The sequence below is a fragment of the Talpa occidentalis genome, unplaced genomic scaffold (genome assembly GCF_014898055.3).
Source record: "Talpa occidentalis isolate TD23 unplaced genomic scaffold, MPIMG_talOcc4v2.1 talOcc4.10, whole genome shotgun sequence".
Taxonomy (NCBI): Eukaryota; Metazoa; Chordata; class Mammalia; order Eulipotyphla; family Talpidae; genus Talpa; species Talpa occidentalis.
In genome coordinates, this window is record NW_023600993.1 from 71,573,601 (window position 1) to 71,595,721 (window position 22,121).

Below are 22,121 nucleotides of genomic sequence, written 5' to 3' on the forward strand. Positions count from 1 at the left end.
GCATCACACTCCCAGACTTCAAACTATACTACAAAGCCATAATCATCAAAACTGCATGGTATTGGAACAAGAACAGACATACAGACCAATGGAATCGAATAGAAAATCCAGAAATAAACCCACAGATTTATGGTCAACTAATCTTTGACAAAGGAGCGAAGACTATGCATTGGAGCAAAGAAAGTTTGTTCAATAAATGGTGCTGGGAAAACTGGGTCGCTACATGCAAAAGAATGAAGCTTGACCACTACCTCACACCATACACAAAAATCAACTCAAAATGGATTAAAGAACTAGACATAAGACCTGAAACCATAAAATACATAGAAGGAAATATAGGCGAAACACTACGGGATTTGCACATCAAAGACATCTTTACAGACACATCACCCAAAGCAGTGATAGTGAAGAGAAAGATAAACAGCTGGGACTACATCAAATTAAAGAGCTTCTGCACAGCAAAAGAGACAATAACAAAAACAAAGAGAAACCCCACCAACTGGGAGAACATTTTTGCACCCAACACTAATGATAAAGGACTGATCACAAAAATCTGCAAAGAGCTGATGAGACTCAGCAACAACAAAGAAAATAATCCAGTCAAAAAATGGGCAGAAGAGCTAAAAAGAAACTTCTCTGAAGAGGAAATGCAAATGGCCAACAGACATATGAAAAAATGTTCAACATCACTTGTAATCAGGGAAATGCAAATCAAAACTACCATGAGATACCATCTCACACCAGTGAGAATGGCACATATTAAAAAAACTAGCAACAACAAATGTTGGCGAGGATGTGGAGAAAAAGGAACTCTTGTGCACTGTTGGTGGGAGTGCAAACTGGTCCAACCACTATGGAGAGCTGTGTGGAGATTTCTGGACCTACTAAACATAGAGCTTCCATATGATCCAGCAATTCCACTCCTAGGTATTTACCCAAAGGACACAGAAACATCAATTCCAAAGAGCACCTGCACTCCTATGTTTATAGCAGCACTGTTTACAATAGCTAAGCTTTGGAAACAACCCAAATGCCCAAAAATGGATGACTGGATCAAGAAGATGTGGTACATATATACCATGGAATATTACTCAGCATTCAAAAAAGATAAACACATGCAATTTGCAGCAACATGGATGGCACTGGAAGGGATCATGCTCAGCGAAATAAGCCAAAAAGAAAAAGAAAAATACCGGATGGTCTCACTCATAGCAGGAATCTAGAAAACTTAAATAAGGGACCAGGAAAATGAATATAAGAAAGTGAAAATCAAAATCAACAAAAAACTATGAACCAGAGACACTTTTTGGGGGGTGGGGGCGGGAGGGGAAGGATTGGGGTCAGAATGGGGCGTTTGCAATTGTATGGGGGAATATAAAAATAAAATTTAATATTTAAAAAAAAAAAAAAAGAAGTATATTACCACACCAAGGCACCCAAAAAAAAAAAAAAAAAAAAATTAAAACATTAGTGTTATTAATCACAAATTCTTTTGTGATTTATTTTAATTTATTTTACCCTTCTGTTGTCACTCGTCCATTTCTCAATTATTTCCCAAATTACTTATTCTTTAAAAATAAGGTATAATGCCAACAGATAAGTGGTAAGAACTAAATAAAGCAGAGAATTCTGTAAAAAAAAAAAAAAAAAAAAAAAAAAATAAAGAGTCCATGATGTTCAGCGTAAAATGACCTTTTAGAAAATGATAGTCACTAAGAAAAAGTTGCTAATTCAATGATTTCCAAGTCTAGAGTTTTGGAATTGAATTATGCCTTCTAGCAAAAGGTCACATACTAAATGGCTATGTTGTAGAAATTAATTTACTTTAATATATTTTTTAACTCCTTGAAAAAGTTAATAGAGCAAATAAAATATAAACAGGCCCCACTGGTTTGAACTTTCCCTGCTTAGAGTGAATGGTACAGCATCAAAGTTATTTTTTTATAGGCCTGAAGACATATTTTCAGAAATTTATTTTTACAGGAAGAAAAGTTTATCAGAGATTATAAATATTTAAAATGATGAACTTTGAATTATCTGTACTGCCTATATAGCAAATAAAATGTAAACAAGTCCCACTGGTTTTAACTTTCCCTGCTTAGATTGAATGGTACAGCGTCAAAGTTATTTTTTTACTGGCCTGAAGACATATTTTCAGAAATTTATTTTTGCAGGAAGAAAAGTTTATCAGCGATTATAAATATTTAAGATGATGAATTTTGAATTATCTGTACTGCCTCCCCTATTATATTTATTAATACAATATACAAACAGCTCTGTAATTAAAGCTATTTGTTGAGCACTTATTATGTTCTTCTCTCAACTGGGATTCTGAGGTTCAAAGGGGGCAAATCCTGGCTGGAGACCCAAGACATGAGTCTTGATAGAGAGATGCAAAGGTGTACCTCTCAGCTCCAAGTCTACCCTTTATTGTCCAGTCCCGTGGTACTGGCATTGGACCCTTTAAACAGTCCTCCTTTGCCAGCTGGCTTGATGTGAATTTTTGTCAGCAGAGGGACACTGTAGGAGAATGGACTGGCCTTTCTTTTGGATTCTGGTATGCTTTGCTCTCTTTTTACTCTGATGGTGCTCAGCTAACCTTCAGAACACCTAGTTGTACCTAACTAACCATGGTAGATTTTAATGCTCTCCCAGAAATAGTTTCTCAGTGAGTTTCCCTGGCATCCCAGCCATTTTCCAGAGGCTTCCTCCTGGGCGATTTCCCAGAAATATTCAGCAGCATCTCTGCACATGGCTTCCCAGCATGCCTGCCAGCTTCCAATGGGAAATCCCTAATGAGTTTTAGAGGACCCCAGTGGGTGGTGTTTTGTTGCTGGCTCTGATTTGTGTTACCCCATTGAAACTTCTGTCATCCAGTGGGCAACAGCCACAAGCTTCTTTAGTTAAGTGCCTCTTCCAAATTTGGTCATATTTGGGTTCTCTACTTCAGCCATGGAGGTAGTAGCCTCCTACCTGTATTGCATATTCCTATATTCTTTAGAGTTCGCTTTACCTGTTAATAGTGAATCCTCTGTTACTAGTTAATAATTATTTAAATTAAACTTTCCTTGTTTGAACTACTGTGTGGTTTCCGTCTTCTGACTGGACTCTGATACAGAATTGATACCAGAAGTGGCCTGAAGAAATAGACCTATAGAGGGCCTCCCTGGTGGCACAGCCTCTGCAGTGCTGGTTCGATCCCTGGCTGCCGGCGAGGGTCCCACATGGCGTGCAGACCTCTCCTGCTGCCCACTCCTCCCCTCAGCAGTGTACTTCGTCAAGTCTGCCTGTTTTGTTCCCCGCTCTGGCTCTGGTGAATTCTCTCACCCTCCCGCTCTTCTGACTGTACCCAGTGCTTGTATAAATAAATAAATAAATCTTAAAAAAAAAAGAAAAGAAAAGAAATAGACCTATAGAGGGGCCTCCTTGGTGGCACAACGGGTTAAGACACTATGAAGCAATCCGCAGTCACTGCAGCACGAGTTTGATTCCCGACCAGGGAGGTGACCCACATGGCGTAGCAGACCTCTCCTGACTCGCCCGCTGCTCCCCTCAACAGTGTATTTCAATAGATCCACCTGCTCTGCTCCCCACTCTGTCTCTGGTGAATCCTCTCACCCCCCCACACCTCTGGCCTGTACCCCAGTTCTTGTATGCATAAATAAATAAATCTTTAAAAAAAAAAAGAAAGAGACAGACCTATAGAGATGGGATTTGGGGAGTGGTTTGGTCTTCTCTTTGCTCAAGAACAGCACTGAGTTGCTTTAGTGGGAAACAGGATGCCAGTAATGGACAGCATGAAGAGGCATGACAATTAATCACGCTATCACCACATGTCACTGACAGTGATGAAGTGTGTACAGAAGCAAGTATCTTGAGTGGCCAGGTGGATGCTGCACTTAATATAGTGGCAATTGTGATAACTGCAAGGACTTTGGTATGAATGGAGTCTCCAGAGTACAGGAACATTCCCAGAAACTGACTTGCTCAGGACCTTAAGTCATAATCTGAAAACTAGAGAGCACCCATGGTAGCTCTAACACTCTAATTTGTTGTAGATCCAGGGTTCTAGTGCCAAAATTAAACACAAAATTTAATTATATATGTTGGTAAGCTGTAACGTCAGCTGAATTCACTTTATCACCATGTGTCTTATATGAAAGTTAGGGCACTCATTGGGAAACAGTGGGATCCTGAAACTTGATGGAGGTATTGGGTTGGGCCCAGATTAAACTGACAACCTTGAGCTGAAAATTACTCAGAGCCTTCTTGCCAGTAGATGTAGTTTACCTGCCTTTCTGAGGATACTAGCTTCCTTTGTTTGAAATCTCTGTGATAACCTCACCTGGGACGGAGGACTTCAAAGAGGATGGTTATCCTCCTAAAGATCCATAACAGCCCTCCTGTCACATTACTATTGTCCAATTCCAGCATGCTGCAGAGAGGGACAGGCACACACTGTGATCCAGCAGGAGGTAGCTTACAAGAAGAGTATGATTTTGCTAATATATATTGGCAGAATCTTGGGAAATAGGTAGCAGGAGTGGATTTTAAATAAGGGCAAGATATAACACACTAAATTGGGCCAAACTATTGTTTTACATGCTTTTTTTATAGTTTCTGGATTTAATGTTTTGACTAATGCAGTTAGTGGTGGCTCTGCTTTTTGTTGGCTGACTAAAACTTGGACTCAATAGTGGCCCGTGTTTAGTAAGACTGGGCTAGCAACACTAACCTGGCGTCATGTGGAGGAAGATAGGAATGGTGGAATAGCTTTGTCCTATGTGTTCTGTGCCCTTTCCCTCAAACCCCAACAACATTTCACAAGAAGGCCCCAAAGACTCTTCCTTTACTTCAGCTTTGAGGGATATATTAGTAAAAGGAGGACCTGCATTCTTGAAAAGTTCTATGGCTGTTTTCCTCTTTAGGACAGACATGATCATGGGTGATGCCACCATGGAGTTAGGCTTCCTGATGTCAGTGGGGGCTAATAGAATTCTAGAGTTGCAGGGTCAAGTGTCAGCACTTAGCTGCAAAAGATAAGGTGGCACATCTACAGTAAAGGGCAGCAGTGATGCATCCGTAATCAGAACCTGATCCTGGCTGTCTAGGGATGAAGTAGATAGGCAGCCTACTAGTATATAGGCTGGTCTAGATAACTGAGATTTAAAAAAAAACAAACCCTAGGTCTTGTTGTCCAGAATCTGTTCACCACAGTGAAGCATCCAAGTGTCTCACTCAGTTTCCACACCTAAGTCATTCACAAAGCCAGAACTCTTTGATTGAAATAAGAGAGGGTCTCCTTGAGAATGGACCCTGCATCGTTGCAACTTCCTCCGTCTTTTTCAAGGGACTGTTTTCAGTAGAGCGACTATACACTGGGGAGAAGGAAATACACAAACCTTTAGGGCTTACTGGCTCTAAATTAATGCTGATTTTTGGAGAGCCAAAACACCATTATGGTCCACCAGTAAAAATTGGAACTTAAGAGTGGTCAGTTGAGAGATAGGTCCTTCCTCAAGTTTTTGCTTTGTTCATTCTGGGTATTTGTTGTTAGGTTCATGTGCATTTAAAGCTGCTGTCTTCCTGATTTACTGACTTAACCATAAATGGTCTCTTTATCTCTAGTAATATTTCTTGTTTTAAAATCCCGTTTCTCCTGATATTTATGTAGCCACTCCATTTCCCTTGTGGTTACTATTTATATTACATATCATTTCCTATACTTTTGTTTTCAACCTATTTGTATATTTGATTTTAGGGTATATCTCTAGTGAACAGTACATAGTTGGGTCTTGCGTTTTAACCCAGTGGGACGATTTCTGCCTTTGAGTACGGTGTTTTGTCTGTTCACATTTAATGTCTTTATTGATATGATTGGATTTATGTATGCCGTCTTGTTTATTTTCTATTTATTTCATGGTTTTTGTTCCCCTGTTCCTCTTTTGCTGCCTTTTTGTGTGAAATTAGTAATTTTTAGTTTACCATCTTAATTCTTATGTTGATTTTTAAAAATTATTCTTTAAAGTTATGTTCTAATGGTATATCACAGTCTATTTCAGAATAACTTAACTCCATTAAAATACAGAAAATTTGCTCCAATATATTTTCCTTTCCTCCCCATTTTCTTATCTTTTCTATATCAGCACATTTTACACTATAGTTATAAACTAAAAGTGTTATAAACCATCTTATTTCACTTAACAATGAGAAAACATGCTTATGGAGGCATTTATATTTACCTATATACTTCTTATATCTTATCTCTTATTTCTTCATTTCTGTAAACTCAGGTTATCACCCAGTGTTACTTATTTTCAGACTGAAGGATGGCCTTTACTAAAAGGCACATCTGATCGCAATTTCTTTCTCTTTGTTGATCTGAGAATGCTCATTTTACCTTTACTATTGAAGGATAGTTTTATTAAAGATAAACTTGTTTGAAAGTTTTTTTTTTAATTTAATCCTTCTGAATATATCATTCTACCATGCCACCATGGTTTTTGATGTATGGTATAAGTACTTTTTCCCCTATTGTTACTGTCAAGATTTTCTCTTTGTTTTTGACATATAGCAGTTTGACTATGTACGCAGATGTGAATATCATTGTGTTTGTTTTTCTTGAGACTAATTGAATTTATGGAGCTGTAGGTTAATATTTTTCTTCAAATGTGGAAGATTTTTGGCCATTATCTCTTCAGATTCTTTTTCTGCCCTTTTCTCTTCCTCTTCCTCTTTTGGGATTCTCATTACACATATGTTGATATTCTTGGTGTTGTTTCACAGGTCTTTTATGGTGTGTTTATTTTCTTCAATCTTTTTTCCCTCTGTTCTTGAAATTTGAAGGTTTCCATTGCTCTGTATTCACGTTAATTGCTTCTTCTGTCATCTTTAGCCTGTGTTGAGTCACTTTGGAGATTTTTGAAATTTCAGTTACTTTACTTTTCAACTCTAGGTTTTGATTTTGCTCCATTTTGTTATTTTTCTTCATTGAGATTTCCCATTTTTTGGATAATTTTCATCATACCTTTAAATTTTTTTTTTAACTGTGGCTTCTTTTCATTTTTTGGACAGGTTTATAATAGTCATTTTGAAATCTTTGTTAAATCCAGTATCTGGGACATTCAGAGACAATTTGTATGGACTGTTTTTTGCCCCTGGCTATGGGTTGCACTTTTTTTTTTTTTTTTGCTGGTCTTATAATTTTCCCTTGAATTCTGAACATTTTAGATAAAATACTATAATGATTCTGGATTCTGACTTTTCTCCTAGCACTGTTATTTTGTTTTTTATTTCCTTGGATTAAACCTTTCATATTATCTCCCCTGCAGTGATTTCAGGTTGTGTTTTTTGCTTGTTTGTTTTTATTTTTAAGCCTGGGCTTGCATAGCTTAATGTTAAATTGAAGATTTGCGCTCAAACACCTGACTCAGTGAGGCTTCCTTTCTCGGTTGATGAATTTATGTGTTGACTGAGCAGAACATTAAAATTTCAGGGTGTTTTTAAATATCACCCAGGTTTTACTTTATCCTGAGTTTTCCTGCATCTCCACAGTCTCCATCAGCCAGAAATATATGGGTGACTTCGGCCCACTCTGGTTTATGATGCACATACACATAACCTTCAGTCAACCAAGAATATGTAGAGAATTTATTGAGCCTCCTGTTTTTGCAACTCCCTGTTAAATCCTTGAATAATATGCTGATCCATTCACTGTCCCAAACAGGACCATGATGTCAGGCTAGTGGAGCCACTGACTCTACCTGTTTACTTGCCACTAATGTCATCACCTTTCCAGTGCTCCAAGTCAAGTGAGGCCTGCCCATCAAGAGCCACACAACTGCTGGTTTTCATAGCCTGTCCGGCCATAGTGGAGCCATCACATTGATAGGATTAAAGGAGGATGGCAGCAACCTTATACAAGAACCACAAGACGTGTTCATATCTGAAGTTCTATTCTTTTCAGCCTGTGTTTGGCCCACCTTCTGATTCAGAAATGGTGATTTTTTGGCAATTTTGTCCAACTCTGTAATTGCTTTTCAGGAAAAGGATTTGTCAACTTCTCACTGACTCATGCTGTAAAATAAAGTTTTCTTTTTATTATACTTCTGTTTTCTGTAATAAAATGCATTTTTACTCTTAATAAGAATAGGAGTAAAGATAATTAGCTTTAAAACATTTTACAAAAGCAAATTAACCTTACATTTTAAGATCTACTTTAAAATTTCCATTTTTTTGCCTCTGAAGACAAACCTGACCTCTTTCTTTCTGCAGATGGGGTTATGTGCAGAATGTGGAAGCCTGGTACCCATGAACACACCCATCTGTGTGGTATGTGAGGCTCCTCTTGCTCTACAGCTGCAGCCACAGGCCAGCCTCCACCTGAAGGTAATGAAATGTGGTCAAAACATGAATAAAAAATACAGAAATTAAATGTCTTTCTTCCACTAATGAATTTGGCTAACAGTTGATAATCAGGTGTCTGTGCACAAAACCCACTCCAATTTTTGTAAAGGTATGTGACCCAAGAGTTTAACTTGCTAACAGAATCTATAATGTGAAGAGGGATATGCAGAAACATGTTTTCTATCCAATTTCTAAAATAGATTTGAAAACAAGTTGCGCTATTGCTAACTTAGATTTTTTACTTCATCATTTAAATGTGAACGTTGCAATTAATATTGACTTATAATCTTGTCCTTAAGGTGGTTTCATGGTTTTATTTACTTTTAATTATGGATCTTTAACATGTAGAAACTAATAGCTTCAGTTAGTCACATATATTACAAAGTTAAATATCAGAACTTTGCTAAACAAATCATATCATACTGTGAAAAAATTTTTGGCAGAGTCATTGAACATACAACTATATCTTTTCTGCATTTTTCGATTTAAAGTCCTGGACACCCACTTTTTAATTTCAAGTAAATGTGACTAGAGAAAAAAATGGCAAGAATTTTTAACAATAAGAGAATTGCCTGGGCTTAATGTACAGTTAGAGCTATAACCCTCCTAAAATGACCTTGTAAATTCTATATGGTCAAAATGTATTGAATTTTATGAGAGAAAAGATAAGTCCACTTTTTCTTCCACCTCCAAGTTCCCCTTCACTGTGAAAAGTTCTAAAGTGTCCCAGGGTATGTAAACCTACAGAAATGAGATTTTGTTTGACTGGACCACAATTAGAGAAATGAAAATGTACAATTTTTTTTTGTTAGATGACTATTTCCAATCTTTAGAAACTTTAGTCACCATAGAAAACCACAATATAGCCCGGGAGCCTTGTCTCCAAACTTTTTTTTTTTTTAAAATATTTATTTATTTTTATACAAGAACCAGGGTACAGGCCAGATGCGCGGGAGGGTGAGAGGATTCACCAGAGACAAAGTGGGGAACAGAACAGGCAGACTGATGAAATACACTGCTGAGGGGAGCAGCAGGCAAGACAGGAGAGGTCTGCTTCGCCATGTGGGATTTTACTGGCTGGCTGGGATTGAACCTGCGCTGCAGAGGCTGCAGACAGCTTCACAGTGAGGCGCTCAACCACCTGCGCCACCAGGGAGGCCCTCCAAAGTAATACAGGAGAGAGAGAGAAATCTTTTGTTCAAGCCACTGTTATTGTTACTGTTCTGTCAATCTCAGCAGAACCTGTTCTTATTATTATATTACTCAGGGTGTTTGAAGGTCTCATCATGCCAAACTCTTTGAACCATTACAGACAGGTGGAATTGGGGTAAATGTTAGTTGTGTGAGCCAAGTTCAATATATATCATGCCACCCTCAGTCTTTGAAATGTAGAGGTCTTCCAAGTTTGAGAAAGGCACCGAGGTAAAATGGTATAAGTAAGCATTTTCCTTCAGTTTGTGAAATCCAAATTGAGGATGAACACAGAACTTTTATATAACTAGTATCGTTAAATACAGGAATAATCCTTTTTAAATGCAATTTTTTGGGAGAGAAATGATCACTTGGTCTCATCTTTTAATTACTTTTTAAGAAAATGTTTTACTCCAGATACTATGTTGAGTGCACTGAATTGCTTAGATTTGTTGCAAACGTGTGGATGAGATGGCAAACAAGGGTACTGACTTTGTTTTAAAGTCTTCATCATAGACGTTTAGCATCCTCTTTAAGGCGGTTAGATGGTGTCTTCAATCCCACCAAATCATCCTTGTGAACACATATGAATCTCTGAGTGTATTGATTATAATATAAAAGTATTTCTGTCTATGGGTCATGGTCACTGCTCTCAAGAATGTGTGCCATGGCATGGTGTCAAAAGCCACTGGAAAAACCTGTTGACTAAGAGAGCTATATTTATTGAACCTAATAGTAAGACAGACCACAACTTTGACTTAGTATTTCTAAGTAGTATCTCAGAAGGGAGAAAGCAGGGAAGGGTATAGTGAACCCTAAGTTAAGTTATGGACTTTGGGTGATAATGATGCATCACTAGAGTTCTTTGGTTATGGCAAATATACCACTTTGGTACAGGGTATCAATAATGGGGTAGATTGTAAATGTGTATGTGTATAAGGGGGGATGAGGGGCATAAGGAAACCCGCTGTAATTTCCATCCAATTTTGATGTGAATCTAAAACTGCTCTAAAAAATAGTTAATTAAAATTTTTAAGAAAGAATTTTGCAAGGCAGGGTTGTGACTAGACAGTTTGGATTGGGCAAAGTTATGATATGCTAGTTTAAATTTTTATTTTATTGGTTTTAGTAAACATTTTATATATTTAAAGTGATATTTTAGTATACATATACATGGTAAAATGAGGATACCTAGATATTAGGTACTCTCTCCCCGCCCCCACCCTTACCCTAGCGCCATTTAACTAGTTTTGAATTGTGAGCCCTGCAAGGTGAGGGTCATGAGGTAACCTGTTGGACTGAATAAGTAAGTAGTTTACTTGATTTCTAGTCTTCTCGTTCTAGATTATGTATTTCTGCACAAACAGCAAGATTATTTTTTGTTTGATCTCATTTTTTTTACACATGGACAGGGAATTTGTTTCACTTCTCGATGGGTTTCATCAGATCTTTTCTGATGCAAGCTCTTCAGCAAGATTGCAGTCCTAATCTCACAGTAATGCTCTGGCTTTAAGCAACCTGGAAGAATGTAGGAACCAGGAAGTGTCTCCCTTGAGAGCAACTCTGCCATTTTGGATAGCAGCCAGTTGTATCTGCGCTTTAGGAATTTTCTGGCATGGGCACTGTTGGCTTTCTGAGTTGTCTCAAGTTCTGAGGAAGACCTCAGCGTCTCCTACTAAAATGGATGTAGGCAGACTTTGGAAGGCAGGGGGACTTCACAGGCCTACCTGGTGTCACTGGAAGTATAAGTTTGTAAGAAAGTTTTACTCCAGTGACTGTGTTGAGTACACGGAATTGTTTAGATTTGTTGCAAATCTTTTCCTGATCTTTCTCTTTAGTTGTACCAACTTTACAAGGTCTTACAGTAGAAAGGAACATTTAAGTGTCACTGGTCATTGGCGATTGAAGAAGATAGTATCTTGATAGTTCAGGATGGTTCAGTGACTAAACAGATATGAACAAACCTCTGGTAGCTGAACTCTAGTTAGACTGTTCTAACCATTATTTCTTTGTCTTTTGTTTTTTCCTGTATTGCATCTTATCTCCAGGTTGCTGACTCTGAAAGTTTCACATACTATTTGTTTTTTAAGGCAGTCTTTTCACTTTTCCAAGTGAGATACTGCAGAGCATTACTAAATTCATATTTGACATAAAGCTTCATGAGGTAAACCTCAGTCCAAGAACTAAGTTTCCTGTGAACATAGGTAAAATTTTCCTGCTTGGGCACCTTTCTGTTTATCATTCAAGCCATGAGAGGTAGAATCAACCATCACATTTTCTACAAGGAAAAAAACCAAATGTCCATTTTGGGTTTTGTTTCTTTTAGAAGTATGTTCAATTTGACACTAGTTATATGGTAATAAACCAACCCAATTTCAGGATTCCCTTGTTAAAATAGGCTCTAATTGCTGACTAATTGAAAAGACTGCTTGATTATTTCTTTGCACAGTTATTTTCTCAGAGAAACATGTATTTCTTATTCTCTGTTTTCAAGGAGAAAGTAATCTGCCGTGCCTGTGGCACAGGAAATCCTGCTAACCTGAAACACTGTGTCACCTGTGAGGGAGCCCTACCTTCAGCACAAGAGGTAGGTTCACTGCATGCACCAGTCCATCTTTAGTGGCTGCTAAATGTTCCATGTTCATGATAATTTGTGGAGGCCAGGGGAGTGGAAGTGTAGAGAGAGCCCCCCCTTCCCTCAAGCTTCTTCTTTTTTTTTTTTGAAAGAAACACTGAAACTTAAAACAATACATCTATATGTGGAAAGAACAGTATATATTAATTACTACAAAATTGCTTTCAAAGTTTTAACTTCAAGGGGATTCAGTAAACTCAGTGAATTCTTTTTTTTTTTTTTTATTTTTATTTGTTTGTTTGTTTTGTTTACATGCACTGGGTACAGTCAGAAGCATGGGAGGGTGAGAGAATTCACCAGAGCCAAAGCGGGGTGCAGAGCAGGCAGAAGGACCGAGGTACACTGCTGAGGGGAGCAGCGGGCGGCAGGAGAGGTCCGCGCCATGTGGGACCCTCATCTGGTGGCCGGGGAGCAGCCGGGGATCGAACCGGCGCCGCAGACGCCGCGGGCAGCGTCGCAACCCAGCGCTCAACCACTGAGCCACCGGGGAGGCCCTCAGTGAATTCTTATAATTACATTAAGTAACTTTGCATGGAAGCCTGGCAGTAGCCAGTGGGGAAGTGAGCCCATTCACATTTCATTCATGGTCAGGTATGTGTTTATCAAGCACATAAGCACATGTTGTTTTTGAGAGTTGAGAACTTGGTGGGTGCCCATTTCTTGGATCTCCTGCCAGCTTCCTTTGAATGTTTAAAGTGAAGGAGGAGGAATACATGCAACTTGAATACAGTGAATGTGTTCAGTTTAGATGATCAGATTTGTATTTACAAAATGCTTATGATAAAGAATAGGCTCTTACAATTTATTTCCAATGACAATACCAAAGAGAATTTGGCACTTACTACCAAAGTTTAAAGAAAATAACTTGCTACTTGGAGCTATTATATATTTTCTACTAGTGGGAGTTGTTATATTTCCAGAGAGGTTCCTTGGCAAAACTGAACAAACATGATGATTATTGTGGTCAGTATGTTTAGTATCAAATGGGGGTATGTTGGTTCCTGGGGTTTCAAAACAAAGTGCCACACACAGAATGGCATAAAACATCAGAAATTTATTGTCTCATACTTCTGGAGGCCAGAAGTCCAAAATTAAGGTAATAGCAAAGCCATGCTCTCTGTCATGCTCTGGGAAAGGAACTGCTTCTTGCCTTTCTCATTGCTTTTGGTAGCCTCAAGCTCCCATTGGCTTGTAGGTATATCCCTCTATTCACATGGCTGCCTTCTCCCTGTGTTTTCACATCATTGTCCCTCTGTGTGCATCTGTCTCTGTGTTCAGATTTTTTTTAATAAAGACATCTGGATTAAGTCCACCTAATACCTTACTTTAGCTTGAGAATCTCTATAAAGATCATATTTCCTAATAAGGTCATATTCTGAGGTACTGGGGATTAGGACTCCAACATATCTTTTTGAAGGAAACACAATTCAGCCCCTAACAGGAGAGTTAGATTTGATATCTTTTAAGGTTATGGTTAATTACTGATTTGAAACAACTGTTCATGTTCCAAACTTTATTGAGATATAATTTATATACAAGAAAATTCACATATGTTAATTTTACAGTTTAATAAATATTGGTAATTATATACAGTTATTTTAACCACCACCACAGTGAATGTATAGAATAGTTTCATTTCATTTAAAAGGTATCTCCTGTCCCTTTACATAGAAACTCCTCTCCTGAGCAATAGCCCCAGAAAACACTAATCTCTTTTGACATTATGGTTTTGTCTTTCACAGAATTTTTTAAAAAGATTTATTTATTTATGCATACAAGAGCTGGGGTATAGGCCAGAGATGCAGGGAGGTGAGAGGATTCACCAGAGACAGAGTGAGAAACAGAACAGGCAGATGGACTGATGAAATACACTTCTGAGGGGAGCAGCGGGCGAGACAGGAGAGGTCTACTTCACCATGTGGGTAGCTCCCTGGCCGGTCAGGGATCCAACTCCTGCTGCAGAAACTGCTGACTGCTTCATAGTGCGGTGCTTAACCCCTTGCACCACCAGGGAGGCCCATTTTTTTTTTAAGATTTATTTTATTTTTATGCATACAAGAGCTGGGGTACGGGCCAGAGGTGCTGTGGTGGGGGGATGAGAGGATTCACCAGAGAAAGAGTAGGGAACAAAACAGGCACGTTGGTTGAAGTACACTGCTGAGGGGAGCAGCAGGCGAGTCAGGAGAGGTCTGCTGTGCCATGTGGGTAATTCCCTGGTCGGAGATCAAACTCATGCTGTAGTGGCTGCGGACAGCTTCATGGGTTGCATCTTAACCCATGTGCCACCAGGGAGGCCTGTGTAGACATAATTTTAATTTCTCTTGGGTAAATACCAATGAATAGAATTATTGGGTCCTACCTAAGCTCATGGTTAATTTTATGAAGATACTACTTACTCTTTTCCAAAATGACTATACTGGTTTGCATTCCTATCAGCAAAATGCAAAGATCCTACTTTCTTTACATTGTCACCAACACTTGATATTATCAGATATTTTATTATGAAATTCCCTTTAATGTCTACAGGATCTGTATTGATATTCCCTTTTTCATTCCTGCTGTTTATAACTTGTGTTCTCCCCATAACCACCTCCTCCTCTCCTATTAGAAACATCAACTTTGTTGATCTTTTTAATGAACTTTCTTCTGGTTCATTGGCTTTCTCTATGCTTTATTGCCTTTTTTTTTTAATGTTTACTCTTATTTCCTTCTTTCTGTTTGCTTTGGATTTAATTTTATCTTTTTCTAATTTCTTTTTTTTTTTAAAGATTTATTTTTTTCTACAAGCACTGGGGTACAGGCCAGAGGTGCGGGAGGGTGAGAGAATTCACCAGAGAAAGAGCAGGGAGCAGAACAGCCAGAAGGACCAAAGTACATGGCTGAAGGGAGCAGCGGGTGAGACAGGAGAGGTCTGCCTCACCATTGGGAATCTCCCCGGCCCGGCCAGCCGGGAATCGAACCTGCGCTACAGAGGCTGCGGGTAGCTTCACAGCGCTGTGCTCAACCTGCTGCACCACCGGGGAGGCCCTCTTTTTTAATTTCTTAAGGTGAGAATTAAGATCATTGCTTTTGAATTTTTCTTCTTTTTTAACATAAACTATAAATTTACTATCTTCATTCTCTTAGTCTTTCCTTATCATATCCTTTTAGCTAGTAAGTACATTCAGTAGATATTTAATATCAAGTATCTTTCCATTCCAGAATTTTTATTGTTTACATTTCTTTCTTGAAATTTCCTATCCTTATATTCATTATGTGAAGAATGTGTGCTTCAAAACTTGGTTGCTGGTTCCAATATCGAATTCATCTCATGGTTGAACTCATTTGATTTTTCACTTCTTTTAAGAGGCATTTGATCTAGTTCATTCCAGGCAGTGCATTCACTAAACCAGGCATATAAGCTTATTATTGCCTGCTAAGTCAAAACAAAAAAAAAGTAAAACAAACAACAAATCCCCAGCATTCATCAGAGAATAGTAATAGAATCCAAAAGAATCACAACTAAACACTTATAATGCTAGGATACAATCTAAAATTCTGGGAGATACCAAAAAACACAAGAAAATTGTGTTTTGTTTTTGGTTTTTGTTTTTTTGGTGGCGGGAGCGAAAGGAGCAGTCTGGTCTCAGTTCAAGTGTTTTTGTCTTTAGCTGAGCTCCTTTGAGTGTTCTACACATGTGTTGTTCAGAGGTCAGTAAGAGATGTTTGTGCACAAAATTTGGGAATTCCCCTACCTGTCTCTTTTCTTTCCTGGGGAGCTCCCTGCCTCTTCACTAGCCAAATATTCCCCAGCTACAGATTTCTGGTTCTCTTAGATAGAAATACTTCCCTTTCCCACCACTTCACATGCACAATGTGGACAGCCCCGAGCGGCAGGCTAAAGCCATGAAGATGGGAACTAACTCTGTGCAGCTGCCCTTTTGTGGGTACTGGCTATAATGGTTTGCTTCTCCAGTACCTACATATATTAATAGCAGTTTTGTAGTTGTTTGCTGTATGGGAGTCATTATTCTGCCATCACCAGAAGGAAAATCTGTAGCTTTAAAAAAAAATATATGTTATATGTGTTTCTTCTTCAGAACTGAGCCTAAAAACATACTAATCAGCTGGAAATTTTAATAAGAATACATAATTATTTCCAAATCAAATCTGATGAAATTTTAGTGTAGTTTTTTATTGGTATTTCTGACTTGGAATGTTTTCAGATTTTATGTCACTCTTCCTCCCTAAAATTACTCTTTATAATTTTCCAGGGCAATCTCAGAGAACAAATGACACTGAAAAAGTATAAAAAAGAAAACAGTAGTACTTGGACATTCTTGGACTTACCTTTTTTTTTTCAAGATTTATTTATTTATGCATACAAGAACTGGGGTGTAAGCCAGAGGTTCGGAGGGTGAGAGGATTCACCAGAGAAAGTGGGAAGCAGAGCAGGCAGATCTACTGAAATACACTGCTGAGGTCAGCAGCAGTCCAGACAAGAGAGGTCTGCTGTGCCATGTGGGTTGCTCCCTGGCCAGCCAAGGATCGAACTCATGCTGAAGTGTTTGGCAATAGCTTGATAGCGCTGTCTTTAACCCTTGCACCACAAGGGAGACCCTCTTGGACTGATCTTGCTAATGACTTAAATTGCCACACAAAAGAATTATATTCTCAAATATTCTCAGGTATCCTGTTATAAGTAGTAAAACAATTTAAATTTATTTTATTAACTGTCAGTAACATAGTTGTTTCTGGGTCTCATCTATCAACAAAGCTGTTTCAAGAATGATCACAAAATTGAATTTTTTTTCAAAGTTTTACTTCTGTCTGAAGGGTATGTCAGAGTAGATGTCACAATGAGATCATTTATCATCAGCATGCAATCATAGAAGTAACATGCAAGTCCATCTGATACCTTGATGTCTTTTCTTTGTTAAGTAGCATTTGTGTGAGTGGAGTAAAATAACTTTCTTTTTTAATGCAGTGTTACATTTTAAAAGTCCAGTAGAACGGTAGGTAGATACATTTCAATGAAACCCAGATTAGCAAGTTTTATATCACAACCCTGTTTCAATAGTAGAATAAATTAAAAAATTTTTTAAAGATTTATTTATTTATTTATATAAGCACTGGGTACAGTCAGAAGCATGGGAGGGTGAGAGAACTCACCAGAGCCAGAGCAGGGAACAGAACAGGCAGACTGACGAAGTACACTGCTGAGGGGAGCAGCCGGCAGCAAGAGGGGTCTGCACGCCATGTGGGACCCTTGCAGGTGGCCAGGGATCGAACCTGCGCTGCAGAGGCTGCGGGCAGCTTCACAAGCCAGCACTCAACCTCTGCGCCACCAGGGAGGCCCCTTAGAAAACATCTTGCCCAATATGTGCTTTCTTAGTATTACACATGGAATATGTGGCAGTGTACACAGTCATTTATCAATTAAACCAATTATTCATTAATTAAATTCATTCAGCAACTATTTGAATGACTCTCATATGCCAAAGTACCAGGTGCTATGTTAAGTGGAGAAAAAACTGTGGAATGATAGTCCTTTTCATTAAGGAAGTAAGAATCTAGTGGAAAACACAATGAGAAGGAAATAAACTGACAAATGGAGGTTGAGCCTGTGTTAAGTATTCCTACATGCTTATTGCCACTAACCATCTGAAATCCCTTTACAAACGTGTAGGGAAGCTGTTGCATGACTGAGTGGATTCATGAATAAGTCAGACTTCAGAGTCGGATAATCTGTGCTCAGATTTTGGGTCTTACCTTCTCTTGTGCCTCAGAGAGCATTTATGAATCCTAGCCATTCTCTTTTGGAAGATGAGAAAATCTTTTACTAGATAATAGCGAGTAAATAATAGGAGTGAAGAGGCTAATCCACCTAACCAAGTCTCAGAAATTCTCACAAAACAATTCTGTTTCCTTCCACAAAATAAAGCAATTAATTTTATGTGATAGAAGTGGAAAATAAATTCACATGCCCAGATGGAAGCCAAAACCCCTCAGAACGTAAGAGCAACCTCAATATTGCCACTTGGGGAACCTCACAACTTTATTCATAGTTATCGTAAATCAACACTGACTTGCTACCTTTAGTATTAAAGATACTGAGAAATATCAAAATGTGGTAGGCACCAGTTTCATTGACTTTCTGTGAAGAATGCATGCTCTTTGTACTAATTTATTAATTAACTTCATCATAGTTTTACTCTTTGGGGTAAAAATACTATATTCCCAAGAACTTTCATTGATTTGGGGCTTTCTTCTTTTCTGGATGGGAGGGGAATTGGAGACTTATAGTATTGATCTGCCTATAAATACCCTTGTGTTCACCAGTCCCTGTACAGGGGAGATAAAGCCCCTCCTACGCCTACACAGAAAGGGGAGACCATTTCCTGCTTCAAATGTGATCGCCAGAATCACCAGGAAGCTAGCGTCTGTGACTGGTGTGGAGCCATGGTGGGTATTCTTAAACTGAGCTTTGCTGAGCACCTCACCTCCACCCTAGAAAGAACCAGGCTTCTCTTCCACAGCCTTTCAGAAATCACTTCTTAGGGTTTGGTCACTGGTACTTATTTACCTAAGAAACTGGAGACAGAGACAATGAATTCTCTTCAATTAAGAATGATCTCTCATTGTTAAATGTTTTGATTTACATTTCTTTAAGGTTAGATTTTTTCACTCATTTATTGATGTTATTTCTATTATCTGCCTTTTATGAGTTGCCTGTTTGCCAGCCTTTTAAATAAAATGCTCAAAATTATGTATTTTTTTATTTGAAAAAGTGTTGTGTGCAAAATACAAAAGGTTTATATACAAGGGTTAGTCTCCCTTGTGATCCCAGTCCCACGGCTCCTCTTTTCAGAAGCAATCACTGCTTCTCAGTTTCTGAGGTATTCTTCAGGCCGTTCAATGTGTTAATAAGTAAACTGGCATTTCACCTAAGAGTGTATCATGTCAGCTCTCTTCTCATTCTTTTCAGAAGCTCCATAATATTCCACTGTCTGTATGTACTGTGTATACTTAGGCCATCCCCTACTGATGAACAGTTAGGTTGTTTCCAGTTTTCTCCTCTTAATCGTGCAGGGAATGGCCTTGAATATACTTCTTTGTGTACTTAACTGTAATTAGGAAAAATTCTAGCAGAGAGAACTGTTGGGTCAGACAGTATGGAGACTGTGTAATATGGGAATAATTGATATACGGGAAAATTATGAATCTAATTTTCATAGAAACATAAAAATATTTCTTATCCTCTAGCCTGGCTCTTCTGTACGCTACTCTGTTTGCCCTAAATGTGGGGCCAGCAATCACCCATATGCCCGATTCTGTGGCTCCTGTGGTATTTATGTGAAGTATTTGACAAGACTTAGCATGGACAACAGTCTGACTCTGGCTGCTGGAGAATCGGGCCCTTTTGCTAAGGTGAGGCTTCCTCTGTAGTAAGAACCAGTGCCAAGAGGTGGTGATTCTGAATTTGTGTATTCCACCCTATGAATCAACCCAGTGAAAGAGAGCCAAACATTTAGACCTTTCACATGGGCTTTTGACAAAATATGAACTACCATTATTTCAATGTGTAAAGTTCAGTCGATTCAGGTACACTCAGGTGAGTTCTTCAGAAGTTAAATATCTACATATGCATTTATCTATAGTAACTTGGGGCCTAATTACATTTGCAAGGCAATGGATACAATGTCATTAGCAAGAAGTGAATTTAAAATACATGGGATAGCATGTTTCCCTTTTCTGAAATTTCTTATAAGGTACCCTAGGACTTTTACCCTGCTCTTTTATATTTTAGAAAACATACATCAGGTATATAAAATTGCTCTTATCATTGTTAACAACGAGCCTTAGTTTGAGAAAAATCTCACAAAGTTGTTTTCAGAAGACCTCACTTTCTAACCATCTTTGTATGAATTTCTTTAAGCTCATAGAGACTTTTCAGGTTTCTTCTCATCTCTTCATTAGAAGAATTTGAAGATTATGAAGAGAGACTGCACATGCACTCAGCAACTTTGCACTCATTTTTAGAGTGTTCATGACCTTCTTAACCCAGATTAAAAGACTTACAGATCCTCGATCACATACTGGGGCGCAAGACAAACATCAACAGATACACCAAGATTGAAATCATACCAACCATCTTTTCTGACCACGAAGGCATCAAACTAGAAATAAATCGTAAAAAGAAGGCAAGGAACTATCCTACCTCATGGAGATTAAAAGCCACACTACTGGAAGACCACTGGACTAACGAGGAGATCAAAGAAGAAATTAAAAAATTCTTTGAATTGAATGACAAGGAGGACACCAATATCCTAAATGTATGGGATGCAGCAAAAGCAGTAATAAGAGGAAAATATATAGCAATAGAAGCTCACATCAAAAAACAAGAAAGAACTCAAAGAAACAACCTAATCTCGAAGCTCAAAGATCTAGAAAAAGAACAACAAAAAAACCCCAGAACCAGTAGAAGAAAAGAAATAATAAAAACCAAAGCAGAAATAAATGAAATTGAAACTAAAAAAACAATCCAAAAGATCAATGAAACCAAGAGCTGGTTCTTTGAAAAAATAAATAAAATAGACAAACCCCTAGCCAGGCTCACAAAGGAAAAAAGGGAGAAAGCACAAATACACAGAATCATAAATGAAAGAGGAGAAATCACAACGGACACAGCAGAAATCAAAAGAATAATCAGTAACTACTATGAACAGTTATATGGAAACAAGTTCAACAATCTAGAGGAGATGGACAAATTCCTACAACTCTACAATCACCCAAAGCTAGATAAAGAAGAAATAGAACACCTAAACAGACCAATTACAAGCAGCGAAATTGAAATGGTAATCAAAACCTCCCCAAAAACAAAAGCCAGGACCTGATGGATTTACAAATGAATTCTACCAAACATTCAGAGACGAATTAGTGCCTATCCTTCACAAACTCTTCCAAAAAATTGAGAAGGAAGGGACAATACCAAACACGTTCTATGAAGCCAATATTACACTAATACCAAAACCGAATAAGGACAACACAAAAAAGGAAAACTATAGGCCAATCTCCCTAATGAACACTGATGCAAAAATCCTCAATAAATTTTAGCTATCAGAATCCAACAATGTATCCATAAGATAATTCACCACGACCAAGTTGGATTCATTCCAGGGGCACAAGGATGGTTTAACATCCGAAAATCAATCAACGTTATCCAACACATCAACAAAAAGAAATATAAAAACCATATGATAATATCAATAGATGCTGAGAAAGCTTTCGACAAAGTGCAACACCCATTCATGATAAAAGCCCTTGAAATTCTTGGGATACAAGGAACATACCTCAACATCATAAAGGCCATCTATGACAAGCCAACAGCCAGTATCATTCTCAATGGTGAAAAGCTGAAAGCAATTCCATTAAGATCTGGAACAAGACAAGGATGTCCACTCTCACCACTGCTTTTCATATAATACTGGAAGTCCTAGCCAGAGCAATAAGACAAGAGAAAGACATCCAAGGAATCCAAATAGGAAAAGAAGAACTCAAACTATCACTATTTGCAGATGATATGATAATATACATAGAGAACCCCAAATCTCCACAGAAAAACTAATTCAACTCATCAATCAATTCAGTAAAGTGGCAGGATACAAAATCAACACGCAAAAGTCAGTAGCCTTCCTATACACAAACAATAAATCTGAAGAAGAAGAAATCAAAAAACCACCCCTTTATTATTGAAACAAAAAAAATCAAATATTTGGGAATAAATCTAACAAAAGAGGTAAAGGACCTATACAAAGAAAACTATAAAACACTGTTAAAAGAAATAGAAGAAGACACAAAGAAATGGAAAGACATCCCCTGCTCATGGATTGGAAGAATAAACATTATT

The 22,121-nt window shown here is 38.1% G+C and overlaps 1 protein-coding gene across 3 annotated transcripts in view; it reads left to right on the forward strand.

Annotated features, from left to right (window-relative positions):
* DZANK1 (double zinc ribbon and ankyrin repeat domains 1) overlaps positions 1-22,121 on the forward strand; it is an 87,580-nt gene that overhangs the window by 29,723 nt on the left and 35,736 nt on the right. For all 3 annotated transcript variants that reach the window (XM_037494154.2, XM_037494138.2, XM_054696067.1), the window contains exons 9-12: positions 8,275-8,388; positions 12,092-12,184; positions 18,554-18,676; positions 19,478-19,642. In XM_037494154.2, the coding sequence (XP_037350051.1) occupies positions 8,275-8,388; positions 12,092-12,184; positions 18,554-18,676; positions 19,478-19,642 (495 nt within the window). The remainder of the gene's footprint in view (positions 1-8,274; positions 8,389-12,091; positions 12,185-18,553; positions 18,677-19,477; positions 19,643-22,121) is intronic.